At 43.0% G+C, this 25,463-nt stretch overlaps 1 protein-coding gene and 1 non-coding gene across 2 annotated transcripts in view; both read right to left on the minus strand.

Moving 5' to 3' along the window:
• Window positions 1-1,324: 1,324 nt before the first annotated feature.
• TRNAL-AAG (transfer RNA leucine (anticodon AAG)) lies at window positions 1,325-1,406 on the minus strand. The gene has a single exon. It is a non-coding gene; the product is annotated as a tRNA-Leu (tRNA).
• Window positions 1,407-17,003: 15,597 nt separating this feature from the next.
• Window positions 17,004-25,463, minus strand: part of LOC149299714 (sodium-coupled monocarboxylate transporter 1-like) — a 55,687-nt gene continuing 47,227 nt past the window's right edge. The window contains exons 14-15 of the mRNA XM_089486015.1: window positions 24,520-24,608; window positions 17,004-17,462 (exon numbers count right to left, since the gene is read on the minus strand). Coding sequence (XP_089342141.1) covers window positions 17,004-17,462; window positions 24,520-24,608 — 548 coding nt within the window. The remainder of the gene's footprint in view (window positions 17,463-24,519; window positions 24,609-25,463) is intronic.

Consider the following 25,463-nt stretch of genomic DNA (forward strand, 5'->3'; position numbering starts at 1 on the left):
GTTCGAGTCCCTCACTTCACTATTCATCATGAAGAGTCAACAGTAGCCGGTTTCTCCAGCAGGAAGGGCAGAGCTGGCCCTGTGTAATGCAAGATTGAATGGGTGATGGGACTTTGAAGAAATAACACTGATTCCACTAGGCATTATACCGGGCCAACCAAGCTCTTCCTGCAGCAGAAGCTGACTGGGGTTAGATCTTGGTAATGTAGAATTACTTCAAGTAGGCTTAAAGTATCTTTCTGCAACACTTTAGGAGATTAGAGACTTGCTAAGTGTCTTGTTTCCCAGGACGACAGAATACCAATTGAACACTAGTTATTAACAAAGAGCAAATGACCAAATTAGCCTTTCTAAGCACAGTGGTCTACTTTAACAAAATATGGCAGCGGTGAGATTGGAGCCCACGCCTCGAATGAGACTGGAGCCTAAATCCAGCGCCTTAGGTCGCTCAGCCACGCTACCCAAGCTTAGTGGCAAGCTTCCGATTTGAACCCACGCCTCCGAAGAGACTGGAGCCTTAATCCAGCGCCTTAGACCGCTCGGCCACGCTACCACATCATGCTGTTGCTGCACCACTCTCCAAGGGGGATTACTCACTAAAGGAAGAGTTGTAGGTTCGAGTCCCTCACTTCACTATTCATCATGAAGAGTCAACAGTTGCCGGTTTCTCCAGCAGGAAGGGCAGAGCTGGCCCTTTTTATTAACAAAGAGCAAATGACCAAATTAGCCTTTCTAAGCACACTGGTCTACTTTAACAAAACATGGCAGCGGTGGGATTTGAACCCACACCTTGAATGAGACTGGAGCCTATATCCAGCGTCTTAGACCGCTCGGCCACGCTAACCAAGCTGAGTGGCAAGCTTCCGATATCTCACACAGTCACACAAGCAGAGCCCAGATGGTGCCAAAGTGTGAACAAGATTAAAAGCACCACACTGAAAAGGATGGCTGTTTCTATCAAATGCTTGACCTGCTAAAGTTGTTTAATTTGACCACGCAGGCCCTTAGCTCCTGCGATTTGCCCAGCTTGACCAACAGGTGCTGCCGATAGCTCAAAGTTTTAATATCTAAGCATTAGGCGCCGGGGGTTTTGAGTTTGAATCCCTCGCCAGTCAAATGGCGTAAGTCATTCGAAACCGTCAATTAACCTTTTTATGTTTTTGGAGGTCTTGTCTGTCTTTCCTGCCGTTATTTATATGACTAAATCAATCCTTGTGTTTCTTTTCCACGTGTGGCCTTCAGGGACATATGGTTAGTTTGTGGGAAGGAACCTTGTGTCGCTGAGTGCATTTCGGGAACAAATGACAAACAGAGGGAAAAAGCATGGCAGCGGTGGGAATTGAACCCACGCCTCCGAAGAGACTGGAGCCTTAATCCAGCGCCTTAGACCGCGCGGCCACGCTACCACATCATGCTGTTGCTGCGCCACTCTCCAAGGGGGATTACTCACTAAAGGAAGAGTTGTAGGTTTGAGTCCCTCACTTCACTATTCATCATGAAGAGTCAACAGTTGCTGGTTTCTCCAGCAGGAAGGGCAGAGCTGGCCCTGTGTAATGCAAGATTGAATGGGTGAGGGGACTTTGAAGAAATAACACTGATTCCACTAGGCATTATACCGGGCCAACCAAGCTCTTCCTGCAGCAGAAGCTGACTGGGGTTAGATCTTGGTAATGTAGAATTACTTCAAGTAGGCTTAAAGTATCTTTCTGCAACACTTTAGCAGATTAGAGACTTGCTAAGTGTCTTGTTTCCCAGGACGACAGAATACCAATTGAACACTAGTTATTAACAAAGTGCTAATGACCAAATTAGCCTTTCTAAGCACACCAGTCTACTTTAACAAAACATGGCAGTGGTGGGATTTGAACCCACGCCTCGAATGAGACTGGAGCCTAAACCCGGCGCCTTAGACCGGTCGGCCACGCTACCCAAGCTTAGCGGCAAGCTTCCGATATCTCACACAGTCACACAAGCAGAGCCCAGATGGTGCCAAAGTGTGAACAAGATTAAAAGCACCACACTGAAAAGGATGGCTTTTTCTATCAAATGCTTGACCTGCTAAAGTTGTTTAATTTGACCACACAGGCCCTTAGCTCCTGCGATTTGCCCAGCTTGACCAACAGGTGCTGCCGATAGCTCAAAGTTTTAATACCTAAGCATTAGGCGCCGGGGGTTTTGAGTTTTTAGGCATTATACCGGGCCAACCAAGCTCTTTCTGCAGCAGAAGCTGACTGGGGTTAGAGCTTGGTAATGTAGAATAACTTCAAGTAGGCTTAAAGTATCTTTCTGCAACACTTTAGGAGATTAGAGACTTGCTAAGTATCTTGTTTCCCAGGCCGACAGAACACCAGTTGAACACTAGTTATTTTTTTTTATTTATTTTTTTATTATATCAAAGAATATAAACAACAAAGAGAAAACATAAACAAACATACATACAACTTCAAGAGTGAGTATAAAATGGGGTAAATCTAATATCACTTATTAATAAGGAAATACCCATCTCAATTCATTCAATTACCTACCAATCATATCAAATTAAGCTTCTGAGAGGAGATTTCAAGGGAGAGAGAGCAGAATGGCAATTTCAGAAATAGGGGCCACGAAGATAAGTATATCAAAATTTTCCAACAATTCCAATGCACAGAGATAAATAAAAAAAAGCGGGGGATCAAATAAGTAAAAGCCAACGGTGCCAAATTGACTTATATTTCTCTTCTGCCTTAACTCTCATATAAAAATATTTTTCGGCTGAACATTGTTTATTAATCTGAGTTTTAATCTCAGACCATGTAGGAAGGGTCGTATTTCTCCAGTTCCTAGCTAAATAGATTTTAAATGCAAGTAGGATGTTTAACCAGAGGGTTAAGTCATTATCATTAATATCTGGTAAATCTACATGAAGAAGAAATCCCTGAGGGGAGAGTGTTAGGTTGAAACCGGATAAATGAAAGAAGAGATTAGTTAATTGAATTTTAATCTGATCTAGGCACATGCATTCCCACCATATATGTTTGTGGGTACCTATTTCCATATGACATCGCCAACATAAAGCTCCTTTAGCTGGTTGGAATTTAACAATACGAGCCGAAACCATATACCATCTGTACATGAGTTTGTAAAACTGTTCGTGAAGATTTAAGCAATGGGATGATTTCCGGGTAATCTGCCAAACTCTGTGCCAAGTAGGTAGGGCGATAGAAAGATTAAAGTATTTCTCCCATTGTTTATGTGCCCTGCTCTTCTCAAAGTTTTTATTCATCTTAAAAATTTTCAGAATTTTAGATATTACTTTCTTCAAAGTGATAGAGGTAACAAATTTATACCAGGGAGTAGACTCAGTTGGTAAATTGACAGACAGAAAATGCTTGAGCCTAATGTATTTAAAAATGTCTTTTGCTGGTATGTCATATGTTTCCATCAATGTTGGAAAAAGGATCATATGAGATCCAGCAAAAAGGTCGCCGATCTTTTTCACGCCCAACAGTCTCCATCTATCCAGCGAGAGATCAGGGATGAAAAATGACAGGACGTCTATCGGACAACATTTAGTAAATTTAATCCCATCTTGAATTTGAGGCATCCAGAAGAATAAGAAGGGGTCGAACTTCTTACAAACATAATACTCTATATCATACCAGCCTGGAACATTTTTCTCATCTGTCAAATTCCAAGCCAACATGAAAGATATTTGGGAAGCTTCATATAACTCATTTATGTCTGGATAACCAAGGCCGCCAAAATCTGTATTTCTTTTAAGAAGGTCCGTTGGAAGTCTAGTCATCTTTGCCACCCACACAAATCGCGAGAACACATTGTCACAATCTATTATAATTTGCTTGGGAACTTGATATCGAATTAATCTAAAAAGATATAAAATTTTAGGTACGATATAGGCCTTAAGAATGTTTATACGCCCCATCCATGAAGACTCTACTTTTCCCCATTTCTGAAGCAAAGATTTTACATCAGAATAAAGTTTTTTTTATGATTAATAGAGGGTATTTCTTCTAAAGCTGTACCGATTTTAATCCCTAAATAATCAAACTGCGTCAAACAGGAGTCAATTTGGACCTGTGTTTGAATTGAACCTTTCTGGAGGTCTGATAAATAAAATGAAACCAGTTGAGTCTTGGAGAGGTTTAGCTTATAGTTAGAATAAAAACCAAATTCCATCACCCCCTTTAGCAGAGCAGGGACAGAAACCGACGGATTAGACAGTGTTAAAAGGACATCGTCGGCATATAGAGTAATCCGATAATCAAAATCACCAATTCTTATACCTTGGATACTCATAGATTGTCTAATATATGCTGCAAGAGGTTCAATTGACAAGGCATAAAGCAAAGGAGCCAATGGGCAACCTTGCCGCGTGCCGTTCTTAATAGGAAAATAATCCGAATCCAACGCGGGGCCCTTTATTTTAGCCGTTGGATTTGTATATAAAGCCATCGTTAGATGGTAAAAGGACCCATAAATACCAAAGGCACAAAGAGTCTCAGCCATAAATCTCCAGTTTACCCTATCAAAAGCTTTTTGGGCATCTAAGGCCATTATCACTGATGAATCCATTCAATTATATTAAAAATTCTGCGGGTATTTTCATCCCCGGCCCTACCTGGCATAAAGCCTGTTTGATCAGGGTGAATAAGATCTCTAATCACTCACTATTTTAGAGTATATCTTGACATCAATATTGATAAGAGATATTGGTCTATAATTGATGACCGCTGAAGGGTCCTTGCCTGGCTTAGGAATAGGTGAAATGCTAGCTTCTAGCATTTCTCTAGGAAATTCTTTGCCTGATGCAATTGCGTTGAATGATCTCATTAAAATAGGGGAGATCTCTGGGTCCAAAATTTGGTAAAATAAGGCTGAAAAGCCATCGGGGCCCGGAGCTTTCCCCTGTTTAAGCTCTTGAATTACTTTAGAGAACTCTTGTGGCGTAAACGGTTGATTCAGCTCTATCCTTTTTTGTTCTGTGATTCTTGGAAGAGAAAGTGACTCCAAGAAGCGGGTCATGTCCAGAGTAGAGATCGCAGATTCGGGTATATTATATAATGTTTCATAATAGTCCTTAAAAGCATTACCTATTTGTCTAGGAGATATACAAGTTACTCCTTTATAAAGGATTTTTTTAATTCTAAATTGTTGGTTTTGCGCTTTAAGTCTATTAGAGAGATCTTTACACACTCTATTGTTGTTAGTATACTAACGCGCTTTCAATCTCTCCATCATTAATTCAGATTTATATTTAAGTTTGCTAATTATTAGTTTTTGAATATTCTCTATCTGCCTATAAAGGACTTGTCTCTCAAGTAGAGCTAGTTCAATATAAAGGCCAGTTTCTTGCCTCTCTTGTTTTGTACCCAGGCCCCTTTTTTTATTAAATAGCCTCCCAGGATGCATTTAAGGGTGCACCACAAATTCAAATCTGAAGTTTCTTCATTATCATTATGATCCAAGAAAGATTTTGTCTGTTCTAACAAACCAGCCAACACTAGTTATTAACAAAGAGCAAACAACCAAACTAGCCTTTCCAAGCACACTGCAGTGGTGGGATTTGAACTCACGGCACGAATGGGACTGGAGGCTAAATTCAGCTCCTTAGACCGCTTGGCCACGCTACCCAAGCAGAAAGCCAAGCTTCCAATATCTCACACAGTCACACAAGCAGAGCCCAGATGATGCCAAAGTGTGAACAAGATTAAAAGCACCACGCTGAAAAGGATGGCTTTTGCTATCAAATGCTTGATTTGCCAAAGTTGTTTAATTTGACCACGCAGGCCCTTAGCTCCCGTGATTTGCCCAGCTTGACCAACAGGTGCTGCCGACAGCTCAAACTTTTAATATCTAAGCATTAGGCGCCGGGGGTTTTGAGTTTGAATCCCTCGCCAGTCAAATGGCGTAAGTCATTCGAAACCGTCAATTAACCTTTTTATGTTTTTGGAGGTCTTGTGTGTCTTTCCTGCCGTTATTTATATGAGTAAATCAATCCTTGTGTTTCTTTTCCACGTGTGGCCTTCAGGGACATATGGGTAGTTTGCGGGAAGGAACCTTGTGTCGCTGAGTGCATTTCGGGAACAAATGACAAACAGAGGGAAAAAGCATTGCAGCGGTGGAATTTGAACCCACACCGCCGAAGAGACTGGAGCCTTGATCCAGCCTTTTAGAGCGCTCGGCCATGCTACCACATCATGCTGTTGCTGCACTACTCTCCATGGGGGATTACTCACTAAAGGAAGAGTTGTAGGTTCGAGTCCCTCACTTCACTATTCATCATGAAGAGTCAATAGTTGCCGGTTTCTCCAGCAGGAAGGGCAGAGCTGGCCCTGTGTAATGCAAGATTGAATGGGTGAGGGGACTTTGAAGAAATAACACTGATTCCACTAGGCATTATACCGGGCCAACCAAGCTCTTCCTGCAGCAGAAGCTGACTGGGGTTAGATCTTGGTAATGTAGAATTACTTCAAGTAGACTTAAAGTATCTTTCTGCAACACTTTAGGAGATTAGAGACTTGCTAAGGGTCTTGTTTTCCAGGCCGACAGAATACCAATTGAACACTAGTTATTAACAAAGTTATTAAGAAAGAGCAAATGAACAAACAAGCCTTTCTAAGCACACTGGTCTACTTTCTTGCCGTTGTTTATATGACTAAATCAATCCTTGCGTTTCTTTTCCACGTGTGGCCTTCTGGAACAAATGATAAACAGAGTCATTAAATCAGGATTTAAAAATTTTGACTGCGGTGATGGCGTCACAATCTATCCTGGTGAGACTAATTGCTCCTTCTCAAACGGGTTTTCTTCGGGGTAGGCATTACTCTCAGAATGTTCAGTGTCTAATCTCGGCTATTGTTGCCACTAAGCTGGCGAAAAATAAATCTGCCATAATCATTAGTTGCAACGCTGACAAGGCCTTTGATCGCTTTTCGTGGCAATATTTAAAGTCTTTTTTAAAATTTCACCACTTTGGCCTTTGTTTTACCCACCTGTTCCGGGCATTGTATGATTCCCCTCTGGCTCAGCTTCTGGTGAACGAGTGGAATTCGACCAGACCCTTGGATCTGAGGGTGGTCGCTTTTGCTGATGACCTCCTTTTGTTTCTGTCTAATCCGATACAATCCATCCCTCCGCTTCTGGATATCTTCGCTTTGTTTCATAGAGCCTCTGGGTTTGTAGTCAACGCTGCCAAAACGGAGGCTCTCCCGATTTTCCCGCAAGCCAGGGGTGGTTGGGGTGATTGGTTCCCTTTTAGGTGGGCCCCTTCCTTAGCCCTTAGATACCTGGGTCTTTGGATCCCCTCTAATCTTTCCCAACTATACAAATTAAACATCCCTCCGCTTCTTAGGCAAGTCGACAGATGTCTCGTATTGCGCTGATGAAATTACAACAACCCACCTCTAATGGGGGATTAAATCTCCTGAATCTGTCTGATATAATTTGGCTGCTAATTATAGGTATGCAGTAGATTGGATTTTGGACGAACACCGCTTTTCCATTCCTGGGGTTGAACAGCGGCTTTCTCCTGATATACAATTGGCCTCCCTTCTGCATCTACATGATTTCCATAAGTCCGAACCCATTGCTATTTCATACGCACAAGGCTTGAATGCAGGTGCGCAAGCATCTTGGTTTAGGGTTTCTCTGTTCCAGGTTTATGACTTTGTTTCAGAATCCTGGCTTCCAAGGGGGGAGATCAGACCCTGTTTTCAAGAAACTAGGGTTAGTTGGGGGCAGGCTTGTCGATGACTTTCTCTATGTGGACACAGCCCGTGTGCTTACCTGGCAACATTTCCAGGAGAAGTTCCCTTCTCTTTCGGTCCATCTTGGCTTCTGACTGAGTTTACAAGTAACGATCATACTAACTCGCTTGATCGACTGACCATTCGTGCTCCACAGGTCCCCTTACGATGTCCCTTCTCTATAGACAGATTTGACCTGTTCTGTCATGGAATTCTCTCAGATAGGGATTACCTGCCTGGCGGAAAGAGTTCCCCGATCTTGACCTCTTGGTCGAGGCTACGGTTTTAAATTAAAAAATTCTGGTATCCCGGTTTTACAGTGAGATGTTTTTAAACATTTTGTATCGTGCTTACATGACCCCGAAACTCTACGTGGCTGTGGGACTTGGGACTAATTCTAAATGTTTTAAATGCGCTGTGCCGGAGGCAGACCTCTTTCATGGCCTTTGGTGTTGTCCACATATAGGGAGGTTTTGGAGAGTCGTTCATCAATAGGTGGTCAGGGTGTTGGGCATTCGTTTGGATCTGACAGCGGAGTGGGCCTTGTTTGGGATTTTGCCTCCCCGTGAGGTAGATCCTTTTCTGGGAGAAGACTCTTTTATTAACTGTATCGGCGGTTGGTAAAAAGGCCATCTTGGCCCAATGGATAGAATCTAGCCCACCCCTTCTAGACATGGCCATAAGCCGGCTGGACTTTATCTTTCGTATGGATTGGTTGGAGGCAGCATTACATAGGGAAGTGAGGGCTAAATCTTTTTTGACAAATCGTCTGCGTACATTGAGGTTAAAGATGACGCTATTAAGAAGTCCTTATATGATACGTTTCAATTTACCCACTGGTTCTGCCTCCAGACGTTGCGAGGTGTTTCTCTGATACCAAGGTTGAGGTCGGGGTGGTTGTTTCTGTAAGGCTAATCTGTATGCTTTATAGGTTTGTGTCCGGACTTGGTTTGCCTTTACTGTATGTTTTTGTGTTTCTAGTTGTGCCTACTCCATCTTATGTACCGCTGATGTTGTGTTTTTTTGTTTTTTTCTATTGGACTCGCCTGTACTGTATTGTATTGCAATGTGTTTTCTACACTTTATGTTCTATACTCTGTATATGCCTTATCCTCTTTGAATAAAGAAGTTTTAAAAAAAAATAGACCTGGGTGTGGCTGTAGATGTGATTTTTCTGGACTTTGCTAAGGCATTTGATACGGTTCCACATAAAAGGCTACTCTAGAAATTAACAGAAATAGGCTTATGGAAAATGTCTGTATTTGGAACAGGAAATTGACTTAAAGATAGAATGCAGAGAGTGGTTGTGAATGGATGTTTCTCAAACTGTATGCAGGTATTACGTGGAGTGCCTCAGGGGTCTGTCCTGGGTCCTCTTCTTTTTAATTTATTTATAAATGATCTCCCATTCTGCATTGAGAGCCATGTCAAAGCTTTTGCTGATGACACAAAATTAGGCAGGGTAATTCAGACTAATCTGGATGTTTCTTCTTTCAAAGAAGATTTAGAGTTGGGGACTGGATGTGCAAGTGGTAGATGAGGTTCATCAGAAATGCAAAGTTAAGCATTATGGTAAAAATAATAATGCAACCTATTCTATAAATGGAATGTCCTAGGGCAAAACTACCAATGAAAAGGATTTAGGAATAATGGACTTGACAATAGTGCACAATGCCAGCAAGCAGCTGCAAGGGCCAATAAGATTTTGGCATGCAAAAAAGAGGTATTGATTCACTATGAAGAGAGACTAAAAAAGTTAAAATTATATACACTAGAAAAACGGCATCTTAGAGGGGATATGATAACATTATATAAATATATGCAGGGCCAATATAAAGAGTTCTTCAGTGACCTGTTCATTAACAGAAATGTACAAAGAACAAGAGGTCACCCTCTGAGACTTGAAGAGCAGAGATTTCATAGACGACAAAGGAAGGGATTCTTTATAGTAAGGACAATAAAGGTATAAAATTCAATGCCCAGGGAGGTGGTGTTATCAAATACATTAGATGTCTTCAAAAGGGGTCTGAATTTTTTTTTTTAGAAAGGCATGACATACAGGGCTATAAATATAATTAATATTTTAGAGCTTCTTGATCCAAGTAGAAATCTGATTGCCTCTTGGCCTCTTTTTCCCCTGATGGCAGAATTCGAAGTAGCTTAATTAGGGATTTTTTTGCCTTCTAGGCAAAATAGGAAGGTTAGGTAGAAGGGTTGAACTTGATGGACTTAGGTCTTTTTTCAACCTTATGTACTATGTACTATACAGTATATATATATACAACAAAATACTACCACAAACCTATCAAATTGCTAGCAAATTAGTAGCATAAGGCTGGTGGTAGAATTAGTGCATGGAATGTGTTACAATACCAAAATACCACCATTTGAAATATCCTGGGGTGTATTTTGGTGTAATTAGATTACTAACACAAACTTTAACAAAGTCTAGTGGTAGATTTAGTGCATGGAAAGTGTAAAAATACCACCATTTAAAATTCCCTGGGTGTCTATTTTTCAAACACATATAGTTTGATGGGGGTAAATTGAATTGTCTGGCTTTAAAGATGTCCCAAATAGAACATGCGTACATGGGGACCAGATGTCAAAATTTCAAGTTGAAATACTGAATTGCGCGTGACCCAGATGTGACCTTTCAGCCTCCAAATAACCCAATAAACCTATGCTTGAGTGATTTCACAGGCAATGTTTCTGAACACATATTGGCCTGTGACTAATGCTAGAAGCTGTACTTTCATGCTGAAGTACTGAAAATACTACCACAAAAGTGTTACAATACCAGCATTTGAAATATCTTGGGGTTTCTAGTTAATAAAATATATGGATTGTTCCAAATATGACATAGGCACAGGATGACCATATATAAAAATGGCTTTAAAATAACAATACACCACTTACACTTATTGCCCTATAAATTGCAAAAAACATGAAAACATTGGGTATTTCCAAACTTGGGACAAATATTAGAATTTATTTAGTATTTTTTTTCATTAGCTTTTGCCGATGAGTTAAAGATTTTTCAAATAAAAGTAAACAAACAAACAATTTTTCACCATATGTTATTATTTTTTATAGTATATTACATGATATTACCAAAATAATGTTATCTAAAGAAAGCCCTTCTTGTCCTAAAAATATAAACACTGCATAAATGTTAAAACGAGATCAGCCACAAAGGGTACAAAAATAAAAAAACGGCTGGTCCTTAAGGGGCTAAATCATTCTTGCGAAGCAATACATTTACGACCATAACCTTCACAAGTGAAAGTAACATAACACATACATTTTATGCAATACATGGATGTTACTTAAAGTGTCCCCTTAATTCATGAAGGGTTATATTGTCCTGGACAAACGTAGGATTGTCAAGCCCTTGGTCTGAATGTGGTTTCCAATTTAAAACTTCGATTTTTTCAGCCTGTAAAATAAATTAAATATAATCATCAAAACGTGTTAATGTATGTTTTGAGGTGTGACCCTGAAAAAGAAAAACATATATTATAAACAGGCGATAAAATAATAATCAAGATTTTGTTATCCATATATTGGACCAATATACATTTTAAAATAAACAATTGTAGTTGGCACAAACAGCTTACTAGTGCCATCCTAACCCCCAACCAACCTGTCTGTGCAATGTTTGCCCTAGCTTGTCAGTGCCCCCAAACAGCGTATCTGTGCATTCTTTGCCCCAGACAGCTGGTCTGTGCCATCATTGGCCTCAAACAGCTTGTCTGTGCCATCACTTACCCCCATTTCAACATACACTCTGGCACACATATGTACACACACTTACACAAATTACACACACTTACTTATACCCACTAACAAACATACACATTCATTCTAACACACACACCATATCATCCCACTTACATATCCATGCACACACACATCCATGCTCACACACGATTACACTTCCATGATCACACACTCAATTACACATTCATGCTCACACACAGTCATACATTCACACATTCATGCTCATATATATATATATATATATATATATATATTCAAACATACAGTTGTGCTCAAAAGTTTGCCATTTTTTTTAAAAAACATGAGTGAACAGGAAAAAACACATTTCTTTTATTTTATATTCAACTGTAGGTTATAACAGAATGGCACAATCCTAAAACAAAATATGGCAACAAAAAAAATAAATGAATACTTTGTTCTTAATGCTGTGTATTGCCGCCTTAGCAGCAATCTTTTGTATTAGTTGTCTATGAGGCCTCAAATTCTTGCAAGTGGTAAAGCTGCCCATTGGTCATGGCAAAATGTCTCCAGGTCATGCAAAGTCTTTGGTCTTCTTGTGTGAACCGCGCGCTTGAGATCTCACTCGAGTGGCTCGATGATATAAAGGTCAGGGGACTGTGATGGTCACTCCAGAACCTTCACTTTTTTGCTGTAATCACTGAAGGGTCAGCTTGACCTTGCGCTTAGGGTCATTGTCGTGCTGGAAAGTCCAAGAGCGTCCTGATAACATGCTGCATTCATCTTGCCCTCAATTTCCACAAAATTCCCTGTGCCTTTAGAGTTCACCCCCCCCAAAAAAAACATCAGTGAACAACCGCCATGCTTCACAGTGGGGATGGTATTCTCTTTGCTATAGGCCTTGTTGAACCCTCTCCAAACATAGTGCTTATGGTTGTAACCATAAAGCTCTATTTTGGTCTTGTCACTCCAAATTACAGTGTGCCAGAAGCTCAAGTGTGCCAGAATCTTTGTTCAAGTATCGTCGTATTGTGCTCCTTGAAACAACCACACTGTTTTTCCTCCAGAGCAGCCTGTATTTCTCCTGAGGCTTTTCCTTGTTCCCCGAACAATTCTGGCAGTTGTGACTGAAATCTCTTTGTCTACTTGCCCTTGGCTTGGTACCAAGAGATCCCTGAATATTCCACTTCTTAATAAGTGATTGAACAGTACGGACTAGCATTTTCAAGGTTTTTGGAAATCTTTTTACATCCCTTTCCATCTTAATAAAGTTCCATTACCTTGTTACGCAGGTCTTTTGACAGTTCTTTTCTGCTCCCCATGGCACAGTATCTAGTATTTAGTGCATCCATGTGAGAGCTAACAAACTCATTATACACAGACACTGATTGCAACTTAAAAAGCCACAGATGTGGGAAATTAACCTTTAATTGCCAGTTTAACCTATGTCTGTCACCTTGTGTGTTTGTAACAGGATCAAACATACACAAATTACACAAATTAATATATTTCACTTTGTTTTCATTCATTTCCCAGCTGTCTTTAGCTATTTGAATGGGCTACAAAAATTGTGTGGAAAAAAGAGAGCGTAAAAAATGTTGAAGATGTTGAAGAGCTGTGTTTTAAAAGGTTAGTTTAATTTAAAAGAAAGATGGATGCAGGGCCGGATTCAGAGCATCACGGGCCTGCTGCTGAGTATTGTGGTGGGCCTTTTTATGGAAATAAATAAAATAGACAGAATCTTAACTCCTCAGAATCCATATGTACCAGATAAAGAGAACATTTGTGCTCTGCAGATAGTATAAGATAGAATCTTATGTGATGGGATTGGGAGTGCATCAAATCACACACGGGACACCTGAAGCCACAATTTAGTGCCACTAATTCCTTTATTTTTTTTTTTAAGAAGAAATCTATTTTATTTTATGTTACTGGTAGAGAAGGTGAGTTCCAAAGAGACATAAGAGACAAGCGTATCATAGTGGGTTTAAGATATACATACACGCTGATGAGCCCATGGAAATGTTATACAGAGGCATAATAACAAAACAAGATTAGCCATTGACATCGGACGCGGCACCATGAAGGATAATGTCGTCAGGGCCATGATTCACTATGTATGAGGGCCACCAATACTGAAAATCTGGCGAACTGCTGTACAAATAGCCACTAATCCTTTTTAATAAAATATGCAGATTGAAATAGATAACACAAAACCTTTACTTTTCCACTCACTGATTTCTGGTCCTATAAAGTTTTGTCCTCTGAAGTTACTACAAATTTAGGAGGGTGTTTTATCTCTGAATAAGTCAAACATAAATAGTTACATTTATTCCTACAGTAAGTAAAGTGCCAGGAAACAGATCACCAAATACACACCAGGGCAGGCTCTGTCACACTGACACACACACACACCAGGATAGGCTCTGCCACACCGACAGCCAGACACACACACCAGGACAGGCTCTGCCTCATCGACACCCACACACACACACCAGGACAGGCTCTGCGACACTGGCACCCAAACTCACACACCAGGACATTCTCTGCCACACCAACACCCAAACACACACACACCAGGACAGGCTCTGCCACACCGACACACACACCAGGACTGGCTCTGCCACACCGTCACAAATCCAAGCCAGGGGTAGAGAGCCAAATCAGGAAGTCAAACAAGCCGAGGGCAGGATACCAGAGGTCAAACGGAGTCAGGGACATAAGCAGGATTAAGGAAACTGAGAGGAAATCAGCCAAGCCAGGAGTCATACACAGGGAACTGCTGGAACACTGGAGAATGCACTTGGAGAGTCTGAGACCAACACAAGGGCAATGAGACACTGAAGTGTTGCTGTCTAAATAGCCAGACGCTAGCAGGGAGGGACTGGCTAATCAGCAGGAAACCAGGGAAGTAATTAGGAACAAATTTCTTCAGCTGAGGTGAGGTTGAGTGTGAGAAGCAAGAGGACCGGGGGAAGGGTGAAAACTCTGACAGTACCCCCCCTTAACGATCCATCCCCCATGGGAGAGGACCAGGTTTAAGATGGTATTTAGAGTGGAAACCCTTGCGGAAAAGGGAGGCGTGCACATCAGTGGAGGGAACCCAGGAACTCTCCTCGGGTCCATAACCCTACCAGTGGACAAGGTACCGGAGTCAATCCCTGAACAAACGAGAATCTAGGATGCTGCGGATCTCGTATTCCTCATGGTTGTCAACTGTAACAGGATGAGTACAAGGAGGAGCCATGGTAAAATGGTTGCAACAGGGAGACGTAGAACACGTTGGAAATACACATATTAGCAGAGAGGTTACGTGCGTAAGCAATCGGATTTACCCGACAGAGCATGCAAAAGGGACCAATATAGCAAGGAGCCAGTTTGGGAATAGGGACCCAGAGGTTTAGGTTTTGAGAGGATAGCCAAACCCTCTCCCCACCTGGTAGGAGGGTGTGGGCAGTCATCTGTGATCACCCTGGAGTTTTTGCTGTTCCATAGACCTACATGCTGTATCCGTACCCATGCGGAACAGAGTTCCCTGAGATAAACCTCCAGAGCCAGGATGTCCTGTGGAGTAAACAAATCGGGCAACAGTGATAGCTGAAACCCGTAGTTAGCCAAGAACGGAGACAACTGGGAGGAGGAACTTACGGCACTATTACAGGCAAACTCCGCCCAGGGTAACATATCAGCCCAATTGTCGTGGTGGTCAGACACATAACAGCACAAGAATTGCTCCAAAGCTTGGATTGTGGGTGGTAGGCCGAGGAGAAGGATATTTTGATGCCCTGTTGAGCACAAAAGGCACCTGAGACTATGTCAATGGGTAACCCGTACAAACGGAAGACCTCCCTGGCAAAAGCCGAGGCCCATTCAGGGGCCTAGGGTAATCTTTTTAGTGGAATACAGTGGCACATTTTCGATAACCAGTGGACAATCATGAGGATAACCATGTGTCCCCGGGAGGCGGGCAAGTCCATGATAAAGTCAATGGACAAGTGTGTCCAGGGGCGCTCACCAGGTGGTATGGGCTGGAGTAGTCCCACTGGAAGGTTTATGAGCTTTACTTTGAGCGCACATATGATACGCTGCTACGAAGGCAACATGCTTTTTTAAATCAGGCCACCAAAATAATCGTGAAACGGACCAAACCATCTGATTTTTACCCGTATGCCTGGCTGCCTTGGTATCGTGGTAAGCGTGCAACAATTCGGTCTGAAGTTCAGAAGGCACAAAATATTTACCACAAGGCTTTCCAGGGGGAACAGTGGGTTGGGCAACCAGAATCTTCTCACCCAACAACTCCCTATCCCCGACTTCGTAATTACACTCTGCCAGCCACAATTTCTTAGAAAAGAATCCACAAGGGTGCATGGAACTCTCCGGGTTAGGACTTTGAGACAGGAGGGCGCCTATTCCCATCTCAGATTGTCAGGCTCCATCCTGTCATCCGGGATTACGCAATACTTATTCTCCTGTAACCACTAGTGGCCACCATTCCCTCTCTGAAGCACCCAGATCTAATAACTGAGGGCAGCTGAGCCTTGTTACCTGGTGGAGCCCTGCCTTTATATACCTGCTCTGCCTTTCAGTCAGGGCCTTTGCATTGCAGTGTGAACAGCCTATTGCTGTGGCTCTGTACCTGGTCCTGAAATTTTCCTGACATACTGCCGTGTGCCCTGCCAGTTACCTGGTCCTGAATTGTTCCTGGAGTCCTACCATGCGCCCTGCCAAAGGTTTTCCTGCCGTGTGCCCTGCCAGTTACCTGGTCCTGACATCCACCAAGTCGTGTGCCCCGCCAGAATAGCTTCCAAGGCATGTGCCCCGCCAGAAGGGCTTCCAAGTTGTGTGCCCGCCAGAAGGACTTCCTGCCATCCGCCCTGCCAGTGGACTTCCTGACGTCCGCCCTGCCAGTTGACTTCCTGACGTCTGCCCTGCCAGTGGGCTTCCTGCCGTCCGTCCCCCCAGTGGGATTCCTGACGTCCGCCCCGCCAGTGGGATTCCAAGCCACGTGTCCTGCCTGAGGGCTTCCAAGCTGTGTCAGTCCTTGCTACAGTTCCCCGTCCTTGCTACAGTTCCCCTGTCTCCCTACCATTCAGTCCTGCTTTTTGATCTGTTGTGTGCATACATACCAAGATGCATCAAGGGGTACAGACAGACTCTCTAGTACCCGACCTGCATACCCGAGTCTTGACACAGATGCATAAACCTCCAGGACAAAAGGCAGTGCAGGGTTGTGGTGGAGCAGGATAGGATCCGAGGCGAATGCGGTATTTAGTAACTCAAATGCCCTGGCGGCAACAGAGGACCAACAGTTTGGGTTACCCTCTTTCAGGGTCATGTCCATGATGGGCTTCACAATAGAGGAAAAGTTTATGATAAACTTCCTATAGTAATTAGTGAAGCCCAAGAAACGCTGAATGGAACGCAGACCCAGTGGATGTGGCCATTCCAAAACCGCGGCCATTTTTTGTGGGTCCATGGCAAACCCTTTATCCAAAATAACGTATCCTAAACAGGTTAATTGCTGCCTATTGAACTCACACTTCTCCAGGTTGCAAAATAACCCATTCTCTCTGAGCCTCTTAAGACTCTGGCAACATCAGAGTGGTGAGTCTCAAGAGAAGGAGAATGAATCAGAATATTGTCCAAATAGACCACCACGGACTGTTGCAAATACTCTCGTAGGACATCGTACAACAGTTCGGTTATTAGTGGAATGGGATAAGCATTTTTAACCGTAAGATGATTAAGACCCCTGTAATCAATACAAGGCCTTAACTCGCCCCCCCTTTTTCTGAACCCCCGGAACAGGGCATCCGAAACATACTCCTCCATGGCCTTGTTCTCTGCCACAGACAAGGGGTAGGTGCGGCCCTTAGGAGGAATAGCCCCTGGCTGGAGGTCAATGGCACAATCATAAGACCTATGAGGTGGCAAGGTACCTGCCCGTACCTTATCAAACACATCACTGAACTCCTGTATTGCGCAGGAAGTGAGGCAGGAGATTGCGTATAAAGTAGTTTAAACGGCCTACTGAGACATGTGGCCGCACACTGAGGAGACCATGAAAGGTTTTCAGCTGTGCGCCAATCAAAAAACGGATTATGGGAACGCAACCAGGGGTATCCGAGGATCACAGAATAGTGCGGGATGTGATCACCTGAAATTGGAGGGTTTCATGGTGAAGATCCCCCATTGCCACGGACAAGGAGGCAGTTTCATGGGTAACCAGAACTGGTTGTATAGGTCTGCCATCAATTGCCTCAATAGACAATGGTAAGGAGCGAGGCTGCAAAGAGATGCCACAATCTCATCCTTGATATGGTCCGCCTAACCATGTGAAAAGACGGCCACAAGTGCCTCATTATTCCATCCTACCTCAATAGAGTACTCACCCACAGATCAAGCAGTTTAGCAGCAGAGGAGGCCCGAGCCGGCAAATCAAAGATTAGTTTGAAGGAGGTAACAAACTCTGAATAGCTGTGGACGATAGGCTTACCGGTCTCCCACAAAGCCTTGTCTGACAGCAGCGTTCGGGAAGGCTCGAGGAACCATTTCCAGAAATATGCCAACCTGGTTCAGGAAAGCACGACACTGGTTTGGGTTGCCCCATAGCGCTGGGGAAACGGGGCAGACCCAGTAAGGCAGCGAGTACCGGAGCAGGAGCTGCAACGGCCACTGGAGGAAGTTCCAGGTGCGCCATGCAGTTCAAAGGGGTCTGTATGGCCAGAACCACATGATTGATTTTCTGATCCTGTAAATCCATCCGAAAAAAATATTCTGCATGGGTGGACCGCCTGCACCATCAGGATTCATGGCCCTTGTGTTATGTCAGGAACCACAAACCAGATGGAGACAGAAATGCAGTGTATTCACCTTTATTGAATATACAAAAAATAATAATAAGTGCAGAGAAAATAATGTCCATATAACGTAGTTAAAAATCCAAGCCAGGGGTCGAGAGCCAAATCCGGAAGTCCAACAAGCCAAGGTCAGGATACCAGAAGTCAAACGGAGTCAGGGATGTAAGCAGGATTCAGGAACCGGAGAGGAGATCAGCCAAGCCAGGAGTAGGGAGACCATATTTCCCGGATTGCCCAGGACAGTTACGGAATGGGACTTTAAGTGTGCCGAGCAGTCGCTCTTGAAGGTTTTGGCAGCCGTTCGGTGCCCCTCAGTCTTCTCCACGAGACCTCTAGCTCGGTCGCAGTGCTGGCATGTCATGCTGAGCACCGGAATATGATGTCATATTCCAGCACTCAGCAGTGAAACAGCGCGCACAGCGGCAGAGCAGGGAGACAGAGGCCTTGCACTCCCACCGCAGGACTTCTGGAAGGTAAGTGAACTACAAAGGGGGGAGAGGGTAGATAATGAGAAGGGGAGGAGAGGGGGGCACATAGCGAGAAGGGATGGGGTAGATAGTGAGAAGGGAGGGAGAGGGGGTGGATAGTGAGAAAGGGGGAGAGAGGGGATGGATAGTGAGAAAGGGGGAGAGGGGGTAGAAAGAATATTGAAACAAAGAGTGAGAATGAGTGAGAGAATGAATTAATTAGTGTGTGGATGAATTGTGTGAATGAGTGAGAGTATGAAATAATGTGTGGATGAATTGTGTAAATTAGTGAGAGTATGAATTCATACGTGGATGAATTGTCTGAATGAGGGAGAGTATAACTTAATGTGTGGATGAATTGTGTGAATGAGTGAGAGTATGAATTAATGTGTGGATGAATTGTCTGAATTAATGAATTAATGTGTGGATAAATTGTCTGAGTGAGGGGGAGTATGAATTAATGTGTGGATGAATTATCTGAATGAGTGAAAGCATTAATTAATTTTTGAGAATGCATTAATGAATATGTGCAAATGATTTGTGTGACTGAGTGAGAGAATAAATAATTGTGTGAATGAATTATGTGAATGAAAGTGTGAATTAGTGAGTGACTGTAAAAGTGTTTGTGTGCATCATAAATAAAATAAAATCATATAATTGATTTGTGGAAAGGTAAAGATGGCACAAGCAGGGTGTTTGAGCCTTGGGTACCAAGATAGCACAGGCAGGGTTTTAATGGGACCCAGATGGCATAGGACAGGCTGTTTGGGGACAAAGATGGCAAGTCCTATGTGTGTTATCTGGGTGCTGGTCAGGTTCTATGTGGGCAATGTGGATGCCAGGCTTTGGGGTTTGCAACCTGTGATCTATGCCTGTAATTTAGGGGGTTTTATCTATACCTTGTAATGCTGAGTTTGTATGTGAATTCCAATTGATCTATACCTGCAAAGCTGGGTTTGTGTGTTCCATTGATCTATACCCGCAATGCTATGTTTCCATACATTATTATTAGACTTGTGCATTCGTCTTCGGGCGAACATGAAAACGAACACGAAGAGTGCGTTTTCGTGTTCGTTCCGAAGACACGCCGAAGAGAAGACAGCGGCGGTAAAACGTAGGTGAAGACGAAGACACATACCACGAAGATCTTCGTGATCGCCTTCGTCTTCATCTACCACTCTCCCCGGTCCCTTCCCCTTCTAAGTACTTACCTTGGCATCGCGGGAGTTCACGGAAATGGAAATCCGCAGGTTCACCGTCACGGGTTACAGGGCAGTCCGAATGAGCCTATTGGTCGCCTACAGGGACCTCCTCTGGCATCAACCAATTGGTTGATGCCAGAGGAAGACCCTGCAGGTGACCAATAGGCTCACTCGCACGGCCTTTGTAACCCCTGACAGCGAACCTATGGAAATCCATAGGTTAAAGGGCCATGCAAGCGACCAATAGGCTCACTCGCACGGCCCCTTAACCCCTTAAGGTGCAACAAGTGCACCAGGAGCCTAAAAGTCTGTACGAGCGACCAACAGAGTCGCTCGTACAGACTTTAAAAAGTTAACCCCTAATGAAGTAACTTGTCCGGCAGATCCCACTGGTCTCCCTGTTCTATCATTTATTAACTGATAGAACAGGGAGACCAGTGGGATCTGCCGGGTAAGTTGCAGCATTGGGGTTTTAAAAGTCTGTACGAGCGACCAACAGAGTCGCTCGTACAGACTTTTAAAACCCCAATTCTGCAACTTACCCGGCACATCCCACTGGTCTCCCTGTTCTCTCAGTTAAATGTCCGTACGAGCGACATTATTGGTCGTTTGTACGGACATTTAACTGATAGAACAGGGAGACCAATGGGATCTGCCGGGTAAGTTACAGCACCAGGAGCCTAAAAGTCTGTACGAGCGACCAACAGAGTCGCTCGTACAGACTTTAAAAAGTTAACCCCTAATGAAGCAACTTGTCCGGCAGATCCCACTGGTCTCCCTGTTCTATCAGTTAATAAATGATAGAACAGGGAGACCAATGGTATCTGCCGGACAAGTTACGGCACCAGGAGTTTAACAGTCTATACGAGCAACCCTATTGGTCGCCAGCAGGGGGCTCATCTGCCATCAACCATTGGCAGACGAGCCCCCTGCTGACGACCAATAGAGTTGCTCATACGGACATTTAAACTCCTGGCACCAGAGCTGCTGCGGTACGCGTTAACCCCATATCAACCCCTTAACCGGAAAAACGAAGAAAAACCGAACACGAAGAATGTCCACGAATATTCGCCCGAAGAGAAGACAGGAACAGGCGAATATTCGCGGAATATGGAAGACGAACACGAAGAGCCCCTTGGTGCCCACCAGTAATACTGCAGTAAAAGTGCAGTATTGCAGTTTTTTCATGTCCAAAAAACTGCAGTATTACTTCAGAAAAACTGCAGTAATTTTTTCGTAAGGGGCTGGCCCTGGATGGATGACAAAACCTCATGTTCCATTTAGGATTACATTCTGGGGATTTTAACAGATTTGTTTTAAAGATAGTCCTTACTGAAAGATATATTTTATTTGCTATATATAAAAATAGTTCACCAGAATCTACCCAAAGTCAAGTTATTCTGCTCAATTTCTGATGCTGAAATTATCCTGATAACTCTGTATGTTATGTTGTTGTGTTACAATGGCATAAAGTTTAATTGGGTAGAATAGATTGTATAAAGCATACAAAGAAAGTTGGCATTAAACATTTTTAAAGTGTGCTATAATACATATTACTGACAAATCACACTCTATACAGCTATATTGGCAAGAAAAAGTAAGTGAACCCTTTGGGCTAGACAATAATAGTGTGCTTAAACTAACACACAAACAATAATAATCTTCCATGTCCTTATTGAAGACACCTATTAAATATTCACAGTGCTGGTGGAAAAGTAAGTGAACCCTTGGATTTAATAACTGGTCAAACCTCCTTTGGCAGCAATAACCTCAAACAAGTGCTTCCGGTAGCTACAGATCAGACCTGCACAACCTTCAGGAGCAGAGCCACAGCTAGCTCCATTTGCTCCTGAGGCAAGAATGGAAAATTGTGCCCCCCAGCTATTTTTTTACAGAGGTTATTTTATTTACACTGCCCATACACACTGCCTTCACACACACCTGTCCATAGACAGACATACACGCTGCCTTTACAGACACCTGCCCATAAACACACATATAGAGATTCACTGCCCATACACACACCAGGTTACAAACACACACACATACATATACACTGCCCTTACACATGACTGCCCTTACACACTGCTTTTACACACACGTGCCTATAAACACACATATCCACATACACTGCCCTCACACTCCCCTGCCTTTACACGCACACCATCTTACAAACACACAAATACCTACACTGCTCTTACACATACACTGTCCTTACCCACGCACCAGCTTACAAACACAAACATATACACAGCCCTTCACCCCCTCGCAGTTGCGCCCGAGGCGAGTGCCTCTCTAGCCTCACCCTTCCTACACTCTGTTCAGGAGGAATTTTAGACCATTCTTCCTTAAACAACTGCTTGAGCTCAGCCACATTTCTAGGATCTCTGGTGTAAAAGGCTCTCTTGAGGTCATTTCACAGCATATATAATAGATTAAGGTCTGGGCTCTGACTAGGCTGTCCATGAGACAGATTTTCTTTTTTGAAAACCAGTCTGAAATAGATTTACTTTGCTGTCTAAGGTCATTGTCCTGCTGCATTAAACAACTTCTACTGAGCTTCAGCTGTGGACAGCTACTCTGATAATATCCTGTATGATACCTTGATAAACTTGGGAATTCATTGTCCTTTCTGTGATGGCTGTAACAGCTAAGAACTTACCTGCAGCTGCTACAGCCGTAGCAGCCTCCCGCAGACACTGCCGGACGAGACCCTCACGCATGCGCACGCCACTTCTAAGATAGCCGGACATTTTCTCTGTTTATTTATGCTAATAGTTTGAGGCGGGGTTATCTGCCTGGGGGCTATTTGAGGGCTCCTTAGCTGTCCACTCACTGCCTGTCAAAGAGTTTCATGCTTTGTTTCTCTGGGCTCAGTTGCGGTTTTGTGTTTGCTCCAAGTTCTGACTTCGGCTTCGGTTATCCTGACTTCTCCAACCCTTGACTTCGGCTTTGTCTCTTGGCTATCCTGACTTCTCCAATCCTTGACCTCGGCTTCGTCTCACGTTTATCCAAACTTCTCCAGTACCATTTCGCCTGCCTCTGGTTCGTGCACGGGTTCTGCACTGTGGATCCTCCGCTACTGATCCTGACCATCCCTGGCCGTTACAGTGGCAAGCTATCTAGGTCCTGAGGCAGCAAAGCAGTCCTGAATCATGATGCTCCCTTCATCATTGGGATTATGTTTTCATGTGGGTATGCAGTGCCTTTTTAATGCCATACCTAGTGCTGTGTAGTGTGTAGTCCACAAAACATTTTCCCTGTAGAGCTGTGGCAAACATTAGAAGAACAGCGATGTTAAAATAAAGAGCAGCGGCTTCCTCCGTGGTGTCCTGCCACAGACTCAATGTTTTGCTTATGGTGGACTCATGAACAGAGATGTTAACTACCGTATTTCCCCATGTATAAGACGCACCTTTTTTAGAAAAATTTGGGGTCTAAAAACTTTTTTTTACCGGAAAGGGGACCTGCTGCTTACCTCTGTGTTGTTCAGCAGCGTATCTTGATCTGTCGGGGCGACACAGGAACCCAGTGGAGTCACGTGAATGTACATCACATCACATGACTCCGTTCCTGTTCGAACAACGCAGAGGGAAACAGCGCCCCCCCACAGAAGTCTGCGAGTGGCACCAGAAGATCTGCAGTTCAGGTAAGGGTGGGGGAGTAAATTAATGAATATATGTGTGTGTGTGTGTGTGTGTGATAGCATTGATCCGTGTGTAGGGGGCACAGGGAGGGGGGACCGGGAAGCTGAATTGTATGTACTGGCTGCCTGACCATGATAGGAGTGTGATTGCTAACAATTGCTAGCAGCTAACATCAATCACACTCATATCATGCCCAGGCAGCCAGTACAATAACTTTATGTAATATATATATTTTTTTTATTTCGGGCCCCAAAATTAAGGTGCGTTTTATACATGGGAGCGTCTTATACTTGGGGAAATACGGTAGTTCCAATGATTTCTTTTAAACCTTTAGTTGTTACTCTAGGGTTCCTTTTTTGCCTCATTGACCATTCTGTGTTGTGCCCTTGGAGTCATCTTGGCTGGGCACAGACTTCTAGGGAGAGTAGCCACAGTTCTAAATCGTCTCCATTTATAAACAATTTGTCTGAGATGTATTTTTTGTGAGGCATGGTTCGCATCAGCAGAGCATTATTTAGAATAGTAAATTCAATTTTTTTTTATTACTTATGTCAAACTAGATCAAAAATACACCTCCAATCATCAAGTTTCATTGATTGGATTTTGGGGTTGCTAATTCCTGACTCCAATTTGTTTTTGTTGAAGTGATTAGCCTAGGGGTTCACATACTTTATCCAACTTGCACTGTATTCAACATGGACAAGCACAATACAACAAATTGTGTGTTAGCTAAAATATCAAAACAAATGTATGCATAAATGCTGGTAATTCCAAATAATTTACTTACTTTTTCTTGCCACTGTATATACACGTCATGTAGGGCCTTAATATTTATAATAAACTATTTCACTTACTTCATCTGATTTATGACAGTAAAATATGTCACATGAACAATCTTGTCTTCCAAAAAGATAATCCGAATTTGCATTTTGTCTCAACCCACCTGTAAAAATACCCAAATATATACAGTTTTAATTAAAACTTTGATTTATAAATAGTTATCAAAAACTTAAATTTTAAGTTGGTGATAAATATGGGAAAACAGGAAAAAGAATATGGGATTAGTCATCTTTTCCACATAATTTCATATGCACATAAAGTGCTCAAATCACATCCAGCCACACAACCATTATCCCGTGTGGCCGTGAAGACTATTAACTAAAGAATAATAATACCGGTGGGAAACACAATAGCAGGAGTTAGACAAGGAAAGGTAAATCAGAGCTGGATGGGATGAATTAGATTAATGAGTTGATAAGCTTCATTTAAGTAGGATTTTAAAATATTCTAAAAGGACTAGAGACTAAGACAACCTTTGGGAAGCTAGGGCAGGGCATTCCATGACATAAAGGCAGCCCTTGAGAAACCTTGAATACAAGATTGAGAGGCAGAGATTACAACAGAAGACATAAAATGATTTTCAAATGAGTGAAGGTGTGTTCTTGGAAGTAGATGATGAGATTGAGGTAGATGAGTTAGGTGTGTTATTAATATTTTGTTGATGATTCACAATTCTACCTCTCCTTTCCTACATCTCTTCCTCAATCACCTCTTTTTGCCCTGATGTTATCACAGCTCAATACAACCATATGTTAGTCCTAGATGAGGTTGTTCCTGATTTTGTGCACCACCCCCCACACCTTCCTTAGCCATAGTTGTCCAAAACATACCTGCCATCACCAAATGTGCTCTAGTAGTACTGCTCAGTGCCTCAGGAGGCAACTATGTTTACTTAAGGACTTTGCATACCACAAGTTCATTATATACGTCTGCTCTCCACTTCAAACAATCTTACTTT

The sequence above is a fragment of the Sceloporus occidentalis genome, unplaced genomic scaffold, assembly GCF_023333645.1.
Source record: "Sceloporus occidentalis isolate IW3139 unplaced genomic scaffold, rSceOcc1.0.p SCAF_28, whole genome shotgun sequence".
Taxonomy (NCBI): Eukaryota; Metazoa; Chordata; class Lepidosauria; order Squamata; family Phrynosomatidae; genus Sceloporus; species Sceloporus occidentalis.